Source organism: Diabrotica virgifera, chromosome 8 (assembly GCF_917563875.1).
Source record: "Diabrotica virgifera virgifera chromosome 8, PGI_DIABVI_V3a".
Classification (NCBI taxonomy): domain Eukaryota; kingdom Metazoa; phylum Arthropoda; class Insecta; order Coleoptera; family Chrysomelidae; genus Diabrotica; species Diabrotica virgifera.
Genome location: NC_065450.1, coordinates 210,143,960 through 210,165,249, shown reverse-complemented (window position 1 = coordinate 210,165,249; position 21,290 = coordinate 210,143,960). Strand labels below are relative to the sequence as shown.

Below are 21,290 nucleotides of genomic sequence, written 5' to 3'. Positions count from 1 at the left end.
CCAAAATTCGTAATTCACCTGAAAGTTGATTTTCGTGGTCGGTATAACATCATTTTAGGGGTTTCTGCCGCTCGCCTATTAACAAATGTAGTGGATTTCACTCGGACAATTTATTCGAATTGAACATAATTATATAAAAAATATTTAGTGGATTATTTCATTCACAGAGATTCTGACCAACCTACCTACAAGAATAAAAATTACAGCGGGAATTTTTTTCGATAATTTCATTAATATTGATAATTAATAATTTTTCGATAATGAATATTCAGTGACATTAATGATAATTAATGTTTTACTACTTTTCAAATAGAACACCATGAACAGATTTAGAAAATATTCAGACGAAGATATCAATAAAATATTAGCTAAAATGAATTAAAAACAGTTTTATTTATGAAATAATCTTACCTAACTACACTCAATCTCTTTGACATAACTCCCCTCCGGGTCGTAAAAATACAAATCGATAATTTTAGAGCTCTCGTGTAGTTACTACTGATTATTTCATTCATAGAGATTCTGACCAATAAAAACCTACAAGAACAAAAATTACAGCGGGGATTTTATTTGATAATTTGGCGTCGTCATATATTACGTCAGATGCCCTTCGTTGCTACGCAAAAATGAACACTCAGTGACAATAATGACAATTAATGTTTTACAACTTGTCAAATAGAACACCATGAGCAGATTTAGCAAATATTCAGGCGAAAATATCAATAAAATATTAGTTAAAATGATTTAAAAAACAATTTTATTCGTGAAATAATCCTATGAATTATACTCAAGCTCTTAAAAGTTACCGATTTGTTTTGCCCTTGTGACATTTTGACATAATTTCGCACCCCTTCGGGTCGTGAATAAGGAGCTTATACCAGTTCTTAGCAACCAACATAAAATAGAAAAAGGAACAGAAAAAGAAAAAAGGAAAGATAGAGGAAAAGTGCGGCCCCAAACGAAGAAAAACATCTTGGCTTAGGAACCTACGCCAGTGGTATGGAGTGAGCTCCACGACACTATTTAGGTCAGCTGTAGACAAAGTAAAAAACATGAGACTGATCGCCAATGTTCTGGGAGGACAAGATACTTAAAGAAAAATAACAGAAAAAATTATAGAGCAACTAAATCTGTTAGACCACTATCCTTAGTTTATAATAAAAATCTTAATCTTTTAGATTAAGATCTAAAAGATCTTACAGATACCAAAGAGACAGCGAGTTAAAGTTGAAAAATCATCAAAATTGATTTTTCGCATTAGGTATTGCCTAAAATTTGATTTTTCTACGGCCGTGCTAAAGGAGCCACTTTCAGGCACGCATTTCGTTTCCGAAAGTTGCACTTTCCCGCACGGCGTGCGTGAAAGTAAAATTTCCAGCACGGTGCGCGGGAAAGTGAAATACCTTGTAATATGGCATTATAATATATTATAATACATGCAGTTAACACATTGCATACAATAGGAAATAGTTATTTTCCTAACTAGTGCGGAAAGTGATACTTTCACGCACGAGACTGCCGTTGACCCGAACGACGCGATAGCGGAGTTCGGGCAAGCAGTCGAGTGCGGAGAAGACACTTTCCGCATGAGTTAGAAACAATATTTTTTCTAGGGCCGTACGTTTGAAAAAAAGCCACAAAAAATAGAGTTATATCAATTTTTATTTAGAAGTGAAAATACACAAATTCATTCTTTGACAAGGTTGTCAAAACCAAACTTTCAATATAATGGGTTACCACGACGACGATATTGGTTTCCATGACGACGATTCAAAACCATTGTAATTGTCTACTGATCTGACTTTTAAATATTATGTTAACATAATTTTTCGTACTTCCGGGCCTAAAGTGACAACTTCACTCCCTTGTGACAGGTACTAAAGTGTCACATTTAATCCCTCCGGGATTAAATATTGACGAAACTCCCGGAACGATTAAATCACAAACAAACGAATTTAAGGGATATTTTATTGAAAAATATAATTAATTAGAATGGTAATTAACGTTAATATTCAAATTAATATTGTGACAGTTCGTCATATTGACCAGTCTTTCCTGGGTTAATGCAGCAGGTAACTGACGAGTAACAGATAGGTCCTTTTCATATTGAACTGGTGTTTGTTTCGAAGATCCTGCGGAAACAGGAAGCGAGAATGAGGACTGTGGCATAACTATAGTGGACGAATCGGCGACTTGACCAAATATTTTATCTGAAATTTTTTGTTTATTTTTAATAGACGATTCAATATATCCCTCGGCCACGTTGGAGGATTTCCATCCTCCATGTCTCTTCAGCACGTCTATTGTTGCTCCCGAATCAGCTAACAAAGACGCAGATGTGCGTCTAAAACAATGTCCCGTATAAGACGTCGCATTTTCTAATTTCAAGAAAGCTGCTATTTGCCGTGGAATTGTACCAAACATGTTTTTTCCTACTACTCGCGTAGTACATTCTTTGTTGATGTATTGAACAAAAAATTTTGAATGAGTTGTCCCTGTCTTTCGCAATGCCACATATTTCCGAAATATCGCCACAAAACTGATGGCACTGTTTTCTGAATTTTTGATCACAAAATTTCGGTCAATTTTATTTTTGGTGTTTCTAATCGCAATTAGGAAGGAATCGCCCAAATCTCTCACATCGTCGATTTCTAAATCAACCAACTCTTTTCCACGACAAGCTCCCGCAACGCCCAAAATAAGTGCAACCTACAAAAAAATTGATTTCTTAAAATTTCTGAATATAAACAAATTTCCAAATTTACCTTAAGCATTAAATATTTATCATCCGGAGCCTCCCGTAAGAACTGATCTACCTGCTCAGACGTGAGAATTCTTGACTTCTTTGGCTTAAATTCCTCATTTCTTCTCTTCAAAAAAGCTAATAATTTTGGAAATTTACTTATATCAATATCTTCTCTAATGTTAATAACCGATTTCAGCATTGAGTAATGTGCCCAGAGAGTTGAGGCACAAACCGCTTTTGATTTATCATCGAAGTAGACTAACAGCGCATTTTCAGTAGGTTGTCTCACATTTTTTAAGCGGCACCACTTTTTAAAAGCATCGTACTGCTGCTCGTATAGTTTTCTAGATTTCGGTGGTAACAATTCTTCACCTACTTCGGCTGCTCTTTTATCAATATCAGATACACCTTCTTCACTCATGATACCAATAATTATCAATAACAATGTTTCTTTACAATGACACTAGTAATGACAATGTTTCTAAATTATAACTGTCACAACGCAATGTTACTATGGTAACTTATTTTAAAGACAGTTTATTAAATGAGTTGAAGAGAGAAAAAACTGATTGAAATTATTGAAATAATTAATAAAATCATACCGGAAGTACGAAAAGTATCGTATATACCTTGCGACTGAAGTACATTTAATCCTTCAGGTAAATTATGGCCCTCCCTGCGGTCGGGCCATAAACTTTACCTTCAGGATTAAATGTACTACTTCAGTCCCGCGGTATATAATGTACTATTATTTCATCGAATTATCAGTAGTAATTGCACAAGAGCTCTAAAATTATTGAATTTTTCCCGAGTGACACTTTGACAGTTTTAATTTCACGAGCCGATGTCGAGTGAAATTATGTCAAAGTGTCACGAGGGCAAAAATTATATATTGATTTTAGAGATCGAGTGCAATTTGTTGCGATTATTTCATGAATAAAACTGTTCAACACCAAAATTTTATTGTAATTTATTTATGTAAGTACAAATTAATACAATTAAACACACAGTTGTTATAAATATTAATTTGACGGTTGAAAGTCATCACTTTTATAATTTTTAAAACATTAATTGTCATTAATCTCACTGAATGTATTTTTTCGTAACAACGAAGGGCATCTGACGTAATATACTTGACAACGGGAAATTATTAAAAATTATTGATTTAATTTAGATTTATGTAGCTTTCTATTGGTCAGAATCTCCTATGAATGAAATAATCGCCCTAATTTCATTAAAACATGAACACAATAAGATAAATTTGAAATAAATTAGTAAATAATATCTAAAGATTAGTTTATTGCATGTATTATAATATATTATAATGCCATATTACAAGGTATTTCACTTTCCCGCGCACCGTGCTGGAAATTTTACTTTCACGCACGCCGTGCGGGAAAGTGCAACTTTCGGAAACGAAATGCGTGCGTGAAAGTGGCTCTTTTAGCACGGCCGTAGAAAAATAACAATTTTGAACATGTTTCATCAAACATGTTTCAACATGTTTCAAAATTGGTCATTCACCTATCATGGTCGCTTTTTCGATTTCTAAGCCGCAAATTAGGGGTGTGCCGCTCACCTACCACGTTATATACAGGCCATATTTTTGCAAATATATTTAAAACCCTTTACCTGTCTTTTTATATTTCATTATGCACCCCAATAAATATCAAATTTATATGTAAATTCTTAAACATAAAAGCTCTACAATTTACATTTATGAGTTGTATAGCCATTTTTGTGTAAATTTCATCAGCATTTGCCCAGAAAAAGCTGAACATTGAGCTGAATTTGCATTTCCGAAGAGTAGATCCGCAGCGCTACACTCTTGTTTATTTAATTCAGTGAGTTTTTTATCATTTACTTGAAAATTGATGCTTTAGTGTCTATTAGATAGCATGGGAAATAAAGTATTCAGTTTCGAATACTTGAGAGAACTTGACACGAAACAGAGGCGAGGACAATGCAGAACGTCTTATTAGATAAGGCGGTAGATATACACTAAGCGCCAAAATTAAGGCACCACCTTAAAAATGTGACATTTTTAATGTCTCATATTTCCTAAACCTGTTGTCCGATTTTAGTGATTTTTTTAGTGTGTTATAGCTTTATTCTTCAAGAATATTGTTGTAAAATATTGTTGCTAAACAGGTAAGTGTCATTGTATACAGAGTGTAAAAATGATAGCGTGTTTTTTCCTCAAAGTTCAGAACACCCTGTGGAATATTCTAGGGCATATAAAATATTGAAATTAAAACTAAACTGTAACTTAGGCTTTCTTAACATTTTGCTTTTTGATTCATTCGCTTATGTTGCGTAATAAAAAATTAGGCACTTTAACAACTAGTAACGTAATTTATCAATACAGAGTATTTCTAAATAAGTGCGACAAACTTTAAGGGGTAATTCTGCATGAAAAATAATGACCGTTTGAATGTTGAATTTTTTCTTACAAACTGGCGATTTATTTACTGCTCTAAAACCAGTTGCGATATGCAAATGAAACTTGGTAGGTTTTAAGAGGTGGTGATTGCGCATTTTTAGCTGACAATTAAGAATTTTATATTCACCATTGGCGTGCATACGGGGATTTTGACCGGGTAATATGACCGGGCAATGGTGAATATAAAATTGTTAATTGTAGCAAAAAAATTCGTAATAACTACCTCTTTAAAACCTACTAAATTCCATTTGCATATCTCAACCCGTTTTAGAGCACTAAATAAATCGTCCGTTTGTAAGAAAAAATTTAACATCCCGTATCTCGGAAACAAAGCATTTGCTGACATAGGTTTATAAATCAAACGGTCATTATATTTCATGCAGAATTACCCCTTAAAGTTTGTCGCACTTATTTAGAAACACCCTGTATTGATGAAGAACGTTGCTAGTTGTTAAAGTACCTAACTTTTTTGTTATGCAACAGAAGCGAATGAATCAAAAAGCAAAATGTTAAGAAAGCCTAAGGTTAGAGTTGTGTTTTAATTTCAATATTTTATAGTTGCTAGAATATTCCACAGAGTGTTCCGAAATTTGAGGAAAAAACACACTATCATTTTTACACCCAGTATACAATGACACTTACATGTTTAGCAACAGTATTATTACACTGATATTCTTAAAGAATAAAGCTATAACATACTAAAAAAATCACTAAAATCGGACAACAGGTTTAGAAAAAACGAGACTTCAAAAATGTCCCATTTTTAAGGTGGCGCGTTAATTTTGGCGCTTTGTGTATTATATTTTGAGCTGTGTTAGAAGTATACAGGGTGTTTCAAAAAGGTATGTCATAAATTAAATCACGCATTTCGGGGACAAAAATAAATTGTTTGAATCCAACTTACCTTAGTACAAAAGTATACACAAAAAAAGTTACAGCCCTTTGAAGTTACAAAATGAAAATCGATTTTTTTTCATACATCGAAATCTTTTAGAGATTTTTCATTGAAAATGGACATGTGGCATTCTTATGGCAGCAACATCTTAAAAAAAATTAAATTGAAATTTGTGCACACCATAAAAATTTGATGGGGGTTTTGCTCCTTTAAACTCCCCCAAACTTTTGTGTACGTTTCAATTTAATTACTATTGTGGCACCATTAGTTAAACACAATGTTTTTAAAATTTTTTTGTCCCTTAGTACTTTTTCGATAAGCCAGTGTTTATCGAGATATTTTGAAAATTTGTCGAATCCACCACATATTTGTATTATAAGTACCTATGATATACCTGTTAATAACCTGAAAATTTATTTATAATTTACATTTTTAGGTATATTTTGAAGAAGGCACATCTCGATAAAAGGTGACTTATCAAAAAAAGACTAAGAGACAAAAAAGTTTTAAAAACACTGTGTTTACCTAATGGTACCACAATAATAGTTTAATTGGAACGCACACGAACATTTGGGGGGTTTAAAGGAACAAAACCCCCATAGAATTTTTATGTAAACATATTAAAAAGAAGCCGCATCTCGATAAAAATTGGCTTATCGAAAAAATATGGAGAGGTAAAAAAGTTTTAAAAACGTTGTGTTTAACTAATGGTACCACAATATTGAATTAATTGGAACGTACACAAAAGTTTGGGGGGTTTGAGGGAACAAAACCCCCATAAAATTTTTATGGGGTGGACAAATTTTACTATAATTTTGTTTTAAGATGTTCCTGCCATAAGAATTATACATGTCCATTTTCAATAAAAAATCTCCAATAGTATTCGAGATATTGAAAAAAATCGATTTTCATTTTGTAACTTCAAATTGCTGTAACTTTTTTGGTGTACACTTTTGTACTAAGGTAAGTTGGATTCAATCAATTTATTTTTGTCCCCGGGATGCGTGATTTAATTTATGACATACCATTTTGAAACACCCTGTATAAACATAGTTTTTTATAGTAGGGGAGCGAAGTATGCTAAATGTGCAGTCACTCGAGCGCTTTGGGGACCTATTGGGTTGTGAAGAGTAGGTCGTAAAACCAAAAAAAGCTAAGTAAAATTTTCCATTTTAGTGGGGACTTTCCATTTTTAATTTAATTTTCCATTTCCAACAATCGTTTTTCCGATTATGGCGCCATCTATCAATAATTTGAAAAAACGTTTGGAATAAAAGTTGCTTATTTTTAAGTAGAGAATCCAAATGTGGAATAAAAATTTGGGGCTCGTATTTAAGATTTTAAAGTAAACCACCTTCGGGGGGGTTTGGTAGCATTCGATAGATTTTTTAAAAATATTGATTAAGTGTATTTTGCAGTTTTTCGATCTAATGTTTATTTTGCAAAATATCGCAGGATTTGTATTTAAAATTTTAAATTTACCCCCACCCCTTTCCGTGGGGGTCATGTTTGGTATCATTCGATGGATTTTTGAAAAATATTAAACACGTATTTATTAATTATTTGATCTAACGTTCATTTCGCTAATTATTCGCTTTTTTTTTGTGAAACTTTTTAACTCCTTACTACGCCCCGCACAAATCGTCAGATTTTTGAAATATACACTGATTTGCATATCCTTAACTTTCCTTAATCTTAATGTGTCTTAATCTGACAATTTCGAGATTTTTAAGGATAGATTTTTTTTTCGGGCCCCCCTTAACGAACTCCCCTTTGTTAAGAGCCAATATATGGTAGAGGTACATCTGCAGGGCACCAGGTTTCTCCCCATATGATAAACTGACGCGCTCGAGTAACTGCAAAAATCCTCGCTTGAGCTCCCCTACCTTTATATAAATCATTGACTGACTCAGGGGTGGTTTTAACCTTATAGGAGTTGATTTGTTCAGTTTTCTCAAAAATATAGTGCGACACACATTATTATACTAAAACTAAACATCGATTCCAAATTTTCAATATTTGACTGCCGTTGGGGTGATTTTAACCTTATAGAGATTGATTTTTTCAGTTTTCTCAAAAAATATAGTGCGGCACATGTTTTATACAAAACTAATTATGTATTCCGAATTTTCTATTTTTCAGTTGCGTCTTGGTAGTTTCAGCCCTATAAGGATTGATTTGTTCAGTTTTTCCGAAAAATGTAGATATACATATTTGTTTATGATAAAAATAAAAATAGATTCAGAATTTTCTATTATTGATTGGGTTCGGGGTGTTTTCAACTCTATAGGTATAGATTTGTTTAATTTTGCCAAAAAATGTAGTGCTGCACATGTTTCTGTGGTAAAACTAAGTGGAGATCTGGAATTTTATATGTATTATTGACTGGGTTCGGAGCAGGTTTAACCCTTTGGGATTGATTTGTTCAGTTTTTCTAAAAAAAAAACAAAATCAAATCGAATCAATTTCGTATAAAATATAGGTAAAAAATATTTCATTAACCTACATGCATATAGTTATAACGCGCTGGAAGATTCACTCCTGTCGGCACTTCCAAGTGCCACGCTATTTTTATATATAAAAATCAATAACGTATTTGCCCATTTATTGATTTGTTTTTTTGTTATTGCAGTTAGTATACCGAAAACAACGGACCAGCTTGGCAGCTCCTATACATCCCTGCCTACGGAACTATCAGGAAGTCCTCCAATCTGGATTACTCACATATCCGGAAGCTACCACAATGATATATACGTAAACAACGCCAGGATTTTGGTTAGCCAGTCAAACATCCAAAGCTCCGTGAAAGATTTATCACAGGTAAGCGTATATTCATGGACCGGATATATATGTAAGGGGTGGATATGGATGTGGATGAGGTGTAGCAATTAATATTGTTTATGACAAAACAAACTATTGGTTAAACATAGTGTTCCCTCCCTCCACATTTAATTTTATTTATATTTTAATTAGTAATTATTAATACCATAAATTTTTATTCTTATTCATTTTATATTTAGTTTAACTTTGTGTGTAGGCACTACCCCAAGCTCAAACCCACTTAAGAGGGCTTAGAAAAGCCATGCACACACACACGCGCATTCTTGAGTCATGTATAAGCTATCATAAGTGAAACAACACAGGTTTATAGACAGTTTTTAAACCCATACAAAGTGTCAAAGTACCAAGCTGAAAGCCAGTTCCGGTTCAAGACCTTGATCTTATACATCAAAAAGAGAACCTATATACCAAATTTGGTTCGTTCAAAAGTTATCGTGCTATTAGTCACATATGTATAGTCGCCATTTTGAATGCCCGCCATTTTTGTAAAAGGCAAAATCTGAGATGGCCTCATATCTAACTTTGAACTTTTATATGGGTAGTATATTGGGTCCGAATTATATGCTTCTACCATTAAATGCACAATAATTTTTATACATAATATTTGCACAAATCTGCCGAACATAGGTACATGTGAAGATAAGTTATGTATTTATTAAATGGTAATTAACGTAACTAAAAAGTTCAAAATAATTCCTAAAAAATATTTTTACGCTTTTTAAACGCCAATAATACCTTTTTGAAAAATTAATATATACAGGGTAAAAGAATTGAAAAAAACAACATATTTTTACATAAAAAATCAGGAAAACACAACTTCTGGCAGACCGATTCTTCCGGTTCAAGAGCTCGATTTTATACCTTAGAGGATACCTCAAAAAACAAAAGTAATACGCTGCCAACTTGTGCTTTTTGGATTTTAGCGGTGAAATCTACCTCTGCTTTAAAATTATTTTTTATATTTCTGAAAGTGCAGTCATCGAAGAATTTCGCTGCGCTTTTGAATTTTTAGGGGTAACATCCACCGCTGCTTTAAATCTTTTTTTATATTCCTGAAAGTGCAGATATCACAGGTTTTCACCTCCGATTACGTTGAACCTCCATTGATTCTCATCAAAATTGGTAAGTAGTTACAGGATACCATAAGAAATAAAAGTGATGTGGTGTCAACTTGCGATTTTGCATTTTAGGGGTTAAATCCACACTTGTTTTAAAATTATTTTTTATATTTCTGAAAGTCTAGTCACCGAAGGCTTTCATCTTCGATTTCGTTGAATCTCCATTTATTCTCATGAAACTTGGTGAGTAGTTAGATGCTACCTCAATAAATAAAGGTAATATGGTGCTAACTTGCGCATTTTTGCATTTTAAAGGTGAAATAAATTGTAAAAATGCAGATTTAAGCATTCTGGCGTACGTAATCTTGTTTAATCAAATAAAATATATGTTTTTTACATTCCTATGCATAATTGATGATTTTAATTAATTTTTCAATACTTTTAGCAACCACCTCTTAAATTTAAAATCATAAAAAAATTATTTTTTATTAAATATTTTCGCGGAAAACCTAATAAAATTTCACGTAATTGTTGTTGCAATTAATTTTGGGCAAGAATTACCAATAACTCACAAATAAAAACAGTTAAAACGTATGTGGAATACTTAGGAAATAATAAAGTACCATAAATAGCATTTCATTGCAATGCTAAAATACAGGGTGGTCTATTTGAGAAAATTCAGAAAATACTCATTCAGTTTCGACCAACCCTCTATACTAAAATTAAACATTTAGCTATATGTATTAATAATTTTTAACAATAGTAGACTATATTTATTAAAAATCATTTGGACATAAATAGATTTTTTGATGTCAAATCACTACAATTATACACGGTGTGAATAATGCTATGAAATTGATAAAAAAACGTAATTATCTTTTAAACTACTTGGTATAACATTACAAAACATTATACTTCCAGAAAAAACATCGAGGATATTACAAAAATTAAAAAATATACAAGGTGTTCCATTATAAAAAAAGATAAGTTTGTTTCACCGTATCTTCACAGTATCTTTCAATACGGGTGGTCCTGTATATTAGGAAATATTTTTAAAATTCTGATCCTATCTACGCCCCAATCTTACCTAAATACATTTTTTCGTATCTCTTACGCCAAACGAGTAATTGGACTTCCCCGCACCCTGTATACATACAAAAGCTCTGCTACAAAAATGAAAAAAAAAATGATATGGGTTTTTTAACCATAACTCCTTTAATTTTTATTATATCAGGTTTAGCTGGCAATCTTTTCAAAGGTAATTGCAAGAGCTATAACATCGTATTAAATTTAATTTTCTAAATTCCTTATTTTTTAAAAGACAAAAGTTTCAAGGGCCCCGGTTACATGGTTCTCGCAGTAAAATTTAGGTTGTAAACGTTTCCATCTCGGTTATTTTTTACAAAAATAAAAAGAAAAATAAAACCTTTGCTAAAAAGAAAACTAAAATTTCATTACATATATTATACAGTCGGAAAAATGAAAGAATGCCCATGAACGATCACATGGGTATTCTTTCATTTTTCCGACTGTATATCATTTTTTACGTGTATCGATTATTTTTTGAGTTATTATCAATTGAAAATGAAATTTACGGAAATTTGGAAAATTCTGATTTTTTTAAATCACAATTTGCTTTCAAAAATAGGCATTCTAAGTCGGTCAAAATTTTTAAGGTCATTACTTCTGTTAAAATAAAGAAATTTTTGTAGGGCTACTATAAATTTTAATTTTTGTGAAAATGACGTTAATCCTTATTTTTCACTTTTTGCTAAAAAATTCGAACGGGTCCTCTTGTTTTCATCATAACTTTCTTAATTTTGCTGATACCAACTTTTTCCACAGCTTTTTGGATAGGTATTTCTGAGTACTTTAAAAATGTTTAATATGTATATTTAACACAATGAACAGTTTTTCTGTTATTTAAGTTTGAATACTTAGATTTGAGTACTCATCGAAAAACAATACGCATTCAATTACCTAGAACTCACTTTAAATTAATACTAAACGATTTTTCAAATAACAAGTTTATTGGATTTTTCATTAGCTTCATTTTCAGTAATAACAACTATTTTGAAAGAACTTTCCATTTATGAGTTATTTATGAAAAACCGCTTGAAAACATGCATTATTTACACGAAAAATCAAAATCTTTTATCTTTCATACCTCAAAAACTATTAATTTACTTGAATAACCTTATATAACAAATTTTACTTAAAATTGGTCACTCTATCGATTTCTGGGGATATTTTTATTAAAATAATTTCCACCACCGACAAGAGGTGGCATCCACCCCCAGGCACAAAGCGCAAGTTGGCACTATGTCACCTTTATTTCTTAACGTATTTTCTAAATACTGACCAATTTTCGTGAAAAATCTATGGAGGTTCAACGAAATCGGAGGTGAAAACCTTCAGCGACTGCACTAACCCTCTACCCTGGATATTTACCAACTAAGCGCACACGTCAGCAATGATAGCGATTTTATGTAGCGATATGTTTAAAGTGCAATTATTTACGGATAATTTAAGCGTAATGAGGTATCGATTTTGGTAGTAATAGCATTGAAATTTTCATGAAATTGCGCCAGTAATACACGTAGCGACAATTCCCGTTAAGTTCGGTTCAATGAAATAATTGCAATTATATTGTTAGCAGTTATTTTTCATAGCTTTTTGAACCATAAACTTTAAAAATCTCACAAGATACCTTATTGTTCTGACAATGATGTAGAGGCAGAAAACTCTTGTTTTTAGAATTCTTTAGTGACCTATTATAAACCTGGATCCCGCATACCAAAAAAAAGTTGACTAATAGCAAGCTGAAAATTTGTGAATAGCTTAACAGTGTCTAGTCGTACAAACTTTGATGTATGGGAGCACTGGAATAGGGGAAGTATTAATTGTGGAACAGGTTAAAAAGTTGGAACGTCAGACTACGAAAACGTTCCATGTATTTTGTCGGACAGAACTTTCAATTAATTTTTTACCATTTCATTAAACTCTCATGCAAAAATCAGACTGGTGTTTATCACCAACTGGGCATTTTAATGAGTGAAACACGAAGAATATGTCAAATTACAGGAATCATGTTGGTTAGTAATAGCAGTCTGCTTTTTGCATGAGAGTTTAATGAAAGGGTCGAAACCTGTTACCTGTTCCACAATTAAAACTTCTTCTGTTCTAGTGTTCCCCTTTATCAAAGTTTGTCCGACTAGACACCGTTAAGCTATTATCAAATTTTCAGCTTCCTATTAATGGTTAATGCTTATCTCTATAGCCAAAAAACCTATCCCCCAAAAACCTATCCCCCGAGGTTTCCGAAAGGAGTACATCCCAGGCTGGACGGAAGAAAGCCAAAATGACGAATTTTTGAAATCAGAAGATTCCGAAATTGGTGACAACTTACTTAGGTCACTGTATTCAACTAGACTTAATAAATGGAAGTCTACCGTAGAACATATTGATTTCTCCCGTTCCAGTCGGAAGGCATGGGGACTGATCCGCAAACTGAGCGAAGCAAGCAGAGCACAACACTTAAACAAATCAACAATTGAGCCAAATAAAATAGCCAATAGAGTAATTGAGAATACTCGAGCTCCATCTGAGAAAACTCATACATCGACGATAAAAAAAAGCTCTTAAACAACGTAAAGCAAATACTCGCGCAACATAAGAATACTCACGTGCCTTCTCATTAGGTGAAATAAACGAAGCGCTTAACCAAACCAAAACGGGAAAAGCAGCTGGTTTCGATGGAATATATCCTGAGTTTATAGTCCACACCGGTACAAAAACACGACAGTGGCTCAAATAATTCTTTAGCGACATTGTGACTACAGCTATGCTACCCACAGAATACAAAAGAACAAAAATTATCGCAATCCAGAAGCCTGGCAAAGATAACAAGCTGTCTGGAAGTTACCGGCCTATCGCCTTACTCAGTTGCTGTTATAAATTATTAGAACGACTCTTATATAATAAAATATGTAACATCATTGAGGACGCTGTACCAATTGAGCAAGCTGGATTTAGAAGAGGACGAAGCTGCTGTGACCAAGTGCTAACTACATTCATCGAAGCTGGCTTTGAAAGACGTGAAAAATCCGCCATAACATTTATAGACCTTACGGCTGCCTATGACACTGTGTGGAGGGAGGGCCTTATTTATAAGTTGATGAAAATCATACCCTGTCTCAAAACTTGTCAGCTGATAAACAATCTAATAACTTAACAGACTGTTTCAGGTATATACAGGGTGTTTCATTAATAATCGTCCATATAGTAACTGGAGAAACCTTAGCACAAAATACGAATATTTAACCTAAAACACTTAAATAAAATGTGGTTCCTTACTGAGTTACAGGGTGTTTAATCTAAAAATTTAAAAATTATTTTTGCTCAGCATTTTAATACTATTCGACGTATCCTTTTCATACTTGACAGAAAGTATAGTTACTGTACAAACTACTAAATTATGTTAAACAAACGTATCGGGCTATTACCAGAGGCGTACGACGGGGGAAAGTGAATGGTTGACCCTTTCCAAATTCTACGCCGCTGGCGAAATTGCTATTTTGGTTCAATTTTTGGATTCTCCAATACTTTCTATGAAAATAATATACTCTTCATTCGTAACGATAAAGTCATTAGTTTTCGAGATCTTTGAAGTTAAAAATGAAACGACACGATTATTTTGATTAATGTATTGTGTCGCTTCATTTTTAATTTCAAATATCTCGAAAACTAATCATTTTATCGTTACGAATGAAGAGTATATTATTTACATAAAAAGTATTGAAAAATCAAAAAATTACACTAAAATAGCAATTTCGTCAGTGGTGTAGAATTTGGGAAGGGTCAACCAGCCACTATCCCCTGTCGTACGCCTCTGCTAGTAGCCAGAAACGTTTATTTATCTTAATTTAGCAGGGTGTACAGTACCTACACTTTCTGCCAAGTATGATAAGGATACGCCAAATAGTTTTAAAGTACTGGGTACAAATATTTTTTAAATTTTAATCATATGAATCATATCATAAATTAAACAAAATAACTGTGCAGTCTCATATTTAACTTCAAATATCTCAAAAACTAATGACTTTATCGTTACCAATAAAGAGTATATTATTTACGTAGAAAGTATTGGAAAATCTAAGAATGGCACTAAAAAAGTAATTCCTCCAGTGGCGTAGAATTTGATAAGGGTCAACCATTCACTATCCCCTGTCGTACGTCTCTGGTAGTAGCTATAAACGTTTGTTTATCATAATTTAGTAGGGTGTATAGTGGTCGCACTTTTTGCCAAGTATCAAAAGGATACGTCGAATAGTTTTAAAATGCTGAGCAAAAATAATTTTCCAATTTTTATATAAAACACCCTGTAACTCAGTAAGGAACCACATTTTATTTAAGTGTTTTAGGTTAATTCTTCGTATTTTGTGCTAAGCTTTCTCCAGTTACTATATGGACAATTATTAATGAAACACCCTGTATAAATGATGTACGGAGTAACATTAGAAAACTTAACAACGGCTTACCTCAAGGCTCAGTGCTAGCTCCTTTATTATTTAACCTTTATAAGGCAGATATACCTGAAACAAAATCGAGAAAATTCGCTTATCCAGACGACGTGGCCATTGGCTTCCAAGATAATAGTAAGGAAGCTGGAGAACGAGCTCTAAACGAGGAGCTAACTACACTAAGTAACTACTGTAAAAACTGGCCCTTACGTCCTAACACAAGCAAGACTGAAACCTGTCTCTTTCACATGTCGAATCACCTTGCGGGCGATACTCTCAATGTAACTCTAAATGATGCAGCTATCAAACATAACAACAACCCCAAATATCTAGGCATCACACTTGATAGAACATTCACCTTCAAAAGCCATCTTACAAATGCAGCCGGTAAACTGAGAACAAGAAACAATAATAATAACAAAACTTGCTGGAACAACTTGGGGTGCTTCTGCAGATACTCTTCGGACCTCTGCTCTAGCTTTGGTTTTTTAAGTGGCAGAATATTGTGCACCAGTATAGCTAAATAGTGCACATACAAACAAAATCGATGTCCAACTTAATCAAACCATGAGAATAATCACTGGAACAATAAAATCAACCCCAGTGAGATGGCTGCCTACTTTGAGCAATATTGCTCCACCAGATCTACGCCGTACATCATCATTAGTGAGAGAGTACCACAAAATTGTAGCCAACATACAATTACCAATTCATCAAGACATACCAGACATCTCAAAAGAGCACCAGCGACTGAGGTCTAGAAATCCTCCAATCAGATCTGCCCGAACAATTGGTGATTCCTATAATATACAAAGGCAATGTTCCACAAGATGGATGCCAACAATAGCAGCAGACTATATTTAGATATCCACCCCAACCCAGGGTTTCATCGGATCGGGTCTGCCCCGGTCCACCTGGGCGAGGCTTAATCGCATACGTACCGGACATGGTAAATGTGCTAATTCTCTGTTCAAATGGGGTCGTGCGGAAAGTCCACAATGCGATTGCGGATCACCTAGATAGACCATAAGTCATTGTGTTTCAGATTGCCTAAATCGTGCCTACCGTGGAAACCTCCAGGACTTTGTGGAATGCTCCCCAGAAGCAATTGAATGGCTATGTAAATTGGGCATTAATATTTAGGTTCATTCATTATAGCCAGGGAGGTAGTGTCAAATTTGACCGGAGCATTTTAGCATGGCTGGTTTCTTATTATTTAGGTAGGTGCTCCAAAGCTTATTAACAAATGATGTGTCAGCTGGCCCAAAACCGGGGATTTTAGTCAAGAAAAGGTAAACATGAAAGTTGATGGACCAACGATACAGCTTAAATGTCAAATATTTATATACGTTACTCAGAACATTTAATGGACTTGCTTACTTGGCGCCTACCTTTCACTCAGGAGATCGGGGTTCAAATCCTGGCGCGGAAAATTCTTTTTGTTTTTTAAATTGACATTTTATTTTGAAAAATATTTATTTTTATAATACCACGTTTTTATTATTTATACGAGACAATATAAAAAAATCTGTATGTCTTTTATAGAATTATGCATAGAACTTGTGAAATAGCATAATATATACATTTGATCATAAATATTATGATTCACCTTAATAAGCAAAATTACTGTACATGAACCCCTGAAGCTTCCTGAGTTAGTACGACCAATCTAAGTGAAAAGGGGGGTTGGCCTCCCCACCCCACCCCCCTCCTGACATTTTTTATCTTTTTAGACAAACTGTTTTTTGTATATTATATTTTATATATATATTATAGAGAATAGGGAAATATTTAGATTGCTATTAAAACATGGGGGTTGGTGATAGAAAAGTGAAAATTTAGGGTTGTATCTTTCGGTTCTACAACATATAAAATTAAGAAAAAACAGTGTGTCCAAAAAAATAACAAATAATATCTCCCTTTTCACTTAGATTGTTGGTCTTACCAACTCAGGAACCTTCAGGGGTTCATGTACAACACATTTGCTTATTAAGATCAATCATAATATGACCAAAAATGCATAGTTTGCGATTCTATAAAAGACATACAGATTTTTTTATATTGTCTCGTATAAATAATAAAAACGTGGTATTAGAAAAATAAATATTTTTCAAAATAAAATGTCATTTTAAAAAACAAAAAGAATTTTCCGCGCCAGGATTTGAACCCCGATCTCCTGAGTGAAAGGTAGGCGCCAAGTAAGCAAGTCCATTAAATGTTCTGAGTAACGTATATAATTATTTGACATTTAAGCTGTAGCGTTGGTCCATCAACTTTCATGTTTTACTTTTTCTTGAGTAAAATCCCCGGTTTTGGGCCAGCTGACACATCATTTGTTAATAAGCTTTGGAGCACCTACCTAAATAATAAGAAACCAGCCATGCTAAAATGCTCCGGTCAAATTTGACACTACCTCCCTGGCTATTATATTTTAGTGTTTGAATAATATATTATATTTGTGTATTTATCGTACTGTGAAAGTCCATACGCTAAATAAATAAATAAAGCTTGCTATTAATCAACTTTTTTTGGTAAGCGGGATCCAGGCCTATTATTGTTATTAGTCTTATAAGTTGTCCGATATTGATTACTAGAGAGCGGAATATATGCAACACAACATTACCAAAATATGCGCATATATATGCATTACTTTTACTACAAATATGCAGGTATTTTTTCTAAATTTGTCTAAATATGCAAATGCATATTAAAAATACTCAAAAATAAAACAATATATTAAATATAAACATTTATGTTTAAAAAATTCAACCTACATTAATGTTTAATACATATTTATTTTTCACATAAAAACAAATGAAATGACACACAAAAACTGATATTATAATTAAATTAAGAATCTAAATTATAGTATGAATTTATAATCAAATATTTTTCAAAATTTTCAACTAGCAACTTTTGCCTTCTATCACGAAAAAGTTCGTTCTACATCTACTGATGTATAGGACAATATTTTAATTTAGGCAGTAAACTAATTTGCCAAGTCGTAAGATCTTCAGAAAAGTTGCCTTCAAAAATACGTACAACTTTCCTCAAACAATCGAAGCCCTCATTTTTTTCTAAAACATTTTTTAATTTATGTCTGATTGTAATCCCTGTATTTCCGGGAATTTTTTGACAATGAGCAGAAAAAGTGTTAACAAGATTAACCGAATCACTTAATTGTAAATTCCTTTGATCTAATGACTTTATTAGATCTGGTAAAAAACTAAAATTAACTTTTGTGAACATAAGTTCTTTAGCAATTTGTACGTTACTTAAAAGTTCTTGACTTTCAGTTACACACTGATGCTTTTGTTTGTCAGTTCCTCATTTAAAAAATGAAATGTGAAAATGAATGTAACTTACGATTTTGGAACAGGCCTTGCAAAATACTTTGTCTCTACTTAGATTTAACTCGGGAAAACACTTTATCCAAGAACTTTTTTGAATGGTAGACATATTTAAATTTAATATATACCAATCACTTCAAAAACAATAAATACGATAAAACGTTTACTTTAAACAAATGTTGGCCGGAAACTGACAAAATAAATATTAGACCCTTAAAATCAGGTAGGTACCTACGACTTGCTACGCTAATAAAATAATATTTTTCTGGGAACACCCATAATTGTTAAATTCAGGTAGTAATGGGAAAGTCCAGATAGATAGTAATGAGCGATAGATAGATGAATAACGAGCTCGTTCATATCGAAGTTATAAAATTCCAACTAAGAGAGGAAAATTTTAAACTTTTATATAATTTATTTTTAAAATATGCAAAATAAATCGTGTTTAGCTTAAATATGCAATGTTGTGTTTGTTGTCTGAAGATATGCAATATATGCATCTCTATGCACTTTGCATATATTCCGCTCTCTACTGATTACCGTCGAAGGCCGACATGGTCAACCTAAAAACAATAGGTCTGGATCCCGCGTATGAAAAAAAAAGTTGATTAATAGCAAGCTGAAAATTTGTTAATAGCTTAAGGGTGTCTAGTCGGACACACTTTGATATATGGGAACACTGGAACAGGGGAAGTTTTAATTGTGGAACAGGTTAAAAATTTGGAACGGTCACACCACGAAAATGGCACATGTATTTTGTCCGACAGAACAGACATGAACTCTCCGAACAGAGATTAAACTCACATGCAAAAATCAGACTGCTATTTTTCACCAAATGTGCGTTTTAATGAGTGGAACATGTAGAATATGTCAAATGACAGGAATTATGACAGGTGATAAATAGCAGTCTGATTTTTGCATGAGAGTTTAATCTCTGTTCGGAGAGTTTAAGTCTATTCTGTCGGACAAAATAAATGTGCCGTTTTCGTGGTCGGACCGTTCCAAATTTTTAACCTGTTCCACAATTAAAACTGCCCCTGTTCCAGTGTTGCCATATATCAAAGTTTATCCGACTAGACACCCTTAAGCTATGAACAAATTTTCAGCTTGCTAATAATCAACTTTTTTTTCATACGTGGGATCCAGACCTACAAGGTGAATCTCGTGATTTTTATGACATTATTGGGCGCGAATCTGTCTTTTGAATTTACTCCTCGTAGTTTAAATTTTTTTCTGTAAATTATATGTAATTATTGGAGATCTATAAAAACTGCACTTAGTATTTTGGCTATTAATAGCAGAATTAGGTAAATACGCAACATTTATTTACCATTTTTGATAAAATATGTTATACAAACAAAGACATTGACATTACAACGAATCGCCAAAATTGTCATATTTCGCCGCTACTCACGCTGACATCGTTTAATGTATCCCCACCGGATCTAGGACAATTGCCCGAAAACAGTTTCCCGAAAGACAAATCCCTGAAAGCAATTCCCCGAATGGACAATTCCCCGAATGTACAATTCCTCGAATGGACAATTCGCCGAATGGACAATTCCCCGAATGGACAATTACCCGAATAGACAATTGGCAGATAAACAATTGCCCGAAAAGGGGATTGACCGAAAAATATATTTAAATAGTTATTGCTTTATATTTATTTCCTATATACTAATACGGTAACTTACGTGCTATTTAAATAGTTATATTACTGCTTAGATTGTGTTCGGCCTAGCAATGTCCTTAATTAATATATTATTATAATATCTATTTTTTATTCCATATTCTGTGTGGTTTCCATGTGGTTGCTTTTTTCATTTCAGTCAATGTCTCTTTAGAAAAATCCAATCAGACAGTTTAAAAAGAAGATATGAAACTGATTCAGATTTTGCTTTAAAGCTCCAATTATTGGCGGCCTTAACATTCGTTCCTACTGCAGACGTAGTGGAGGCATTTGAAACGATTTGCGGCAAGATGTGTTGACATCAGAAGCCCAGTCAGTAATTGATTATTTTGAAGATACCTGGATCGGGCGTCCACAAAGAGGTAGAGAACATCGTTTGCCCTTATTTTCACATGATCTGTGGAATTGTTATGATGGGTTCCAAAAAATTTGCCAAAAACACACAATTCCATGGAAGGATTGCATCGAGGGTTTGAGCAACAGATTTCCGCAGATCATCCAAATATTTGGAGATTTATTAAAGGCATTCAGCTGGAGCAGAGCTTAAAATATGAACTTCAAATTGAACAGTATAAGGAGGGCTTGGAAGGCCTCCTACACGTAAAAAATACAGAGATTTTGCAGAGCGGATTGCAAGTCTGGTAAACAATTACGACCCTGCGAACACTTACGAATTCTTGTGGGGAATAGCACATAATTTATCGTATTAGTATATAAGAAATGCATATAAAGATCATGGGCAAAA

General features: G+C 33.3%; 1 protein-coding gene across 1 annotated transcript in view; it reads left to right on the top strand.

The window, feature by feature from the left end:
- Window positions 1-21,290, top strand: part of LOC114328983 (fasciclin-1) — a 319,916-nt gene that overhangs the window by 83,069 nt on the left and 215,557 nt on the right. The window contains exon 2 of the mRNA XM_050658656.1: window positions 8,717-8,904. Coding sequence (XP_050514613.1) covers window positions 8,717-8,904 — 188 coding nt within the window. The remainder of the gene's footprint in view (window positions 1-8,716; window positions 8,905-21,290) is intronic.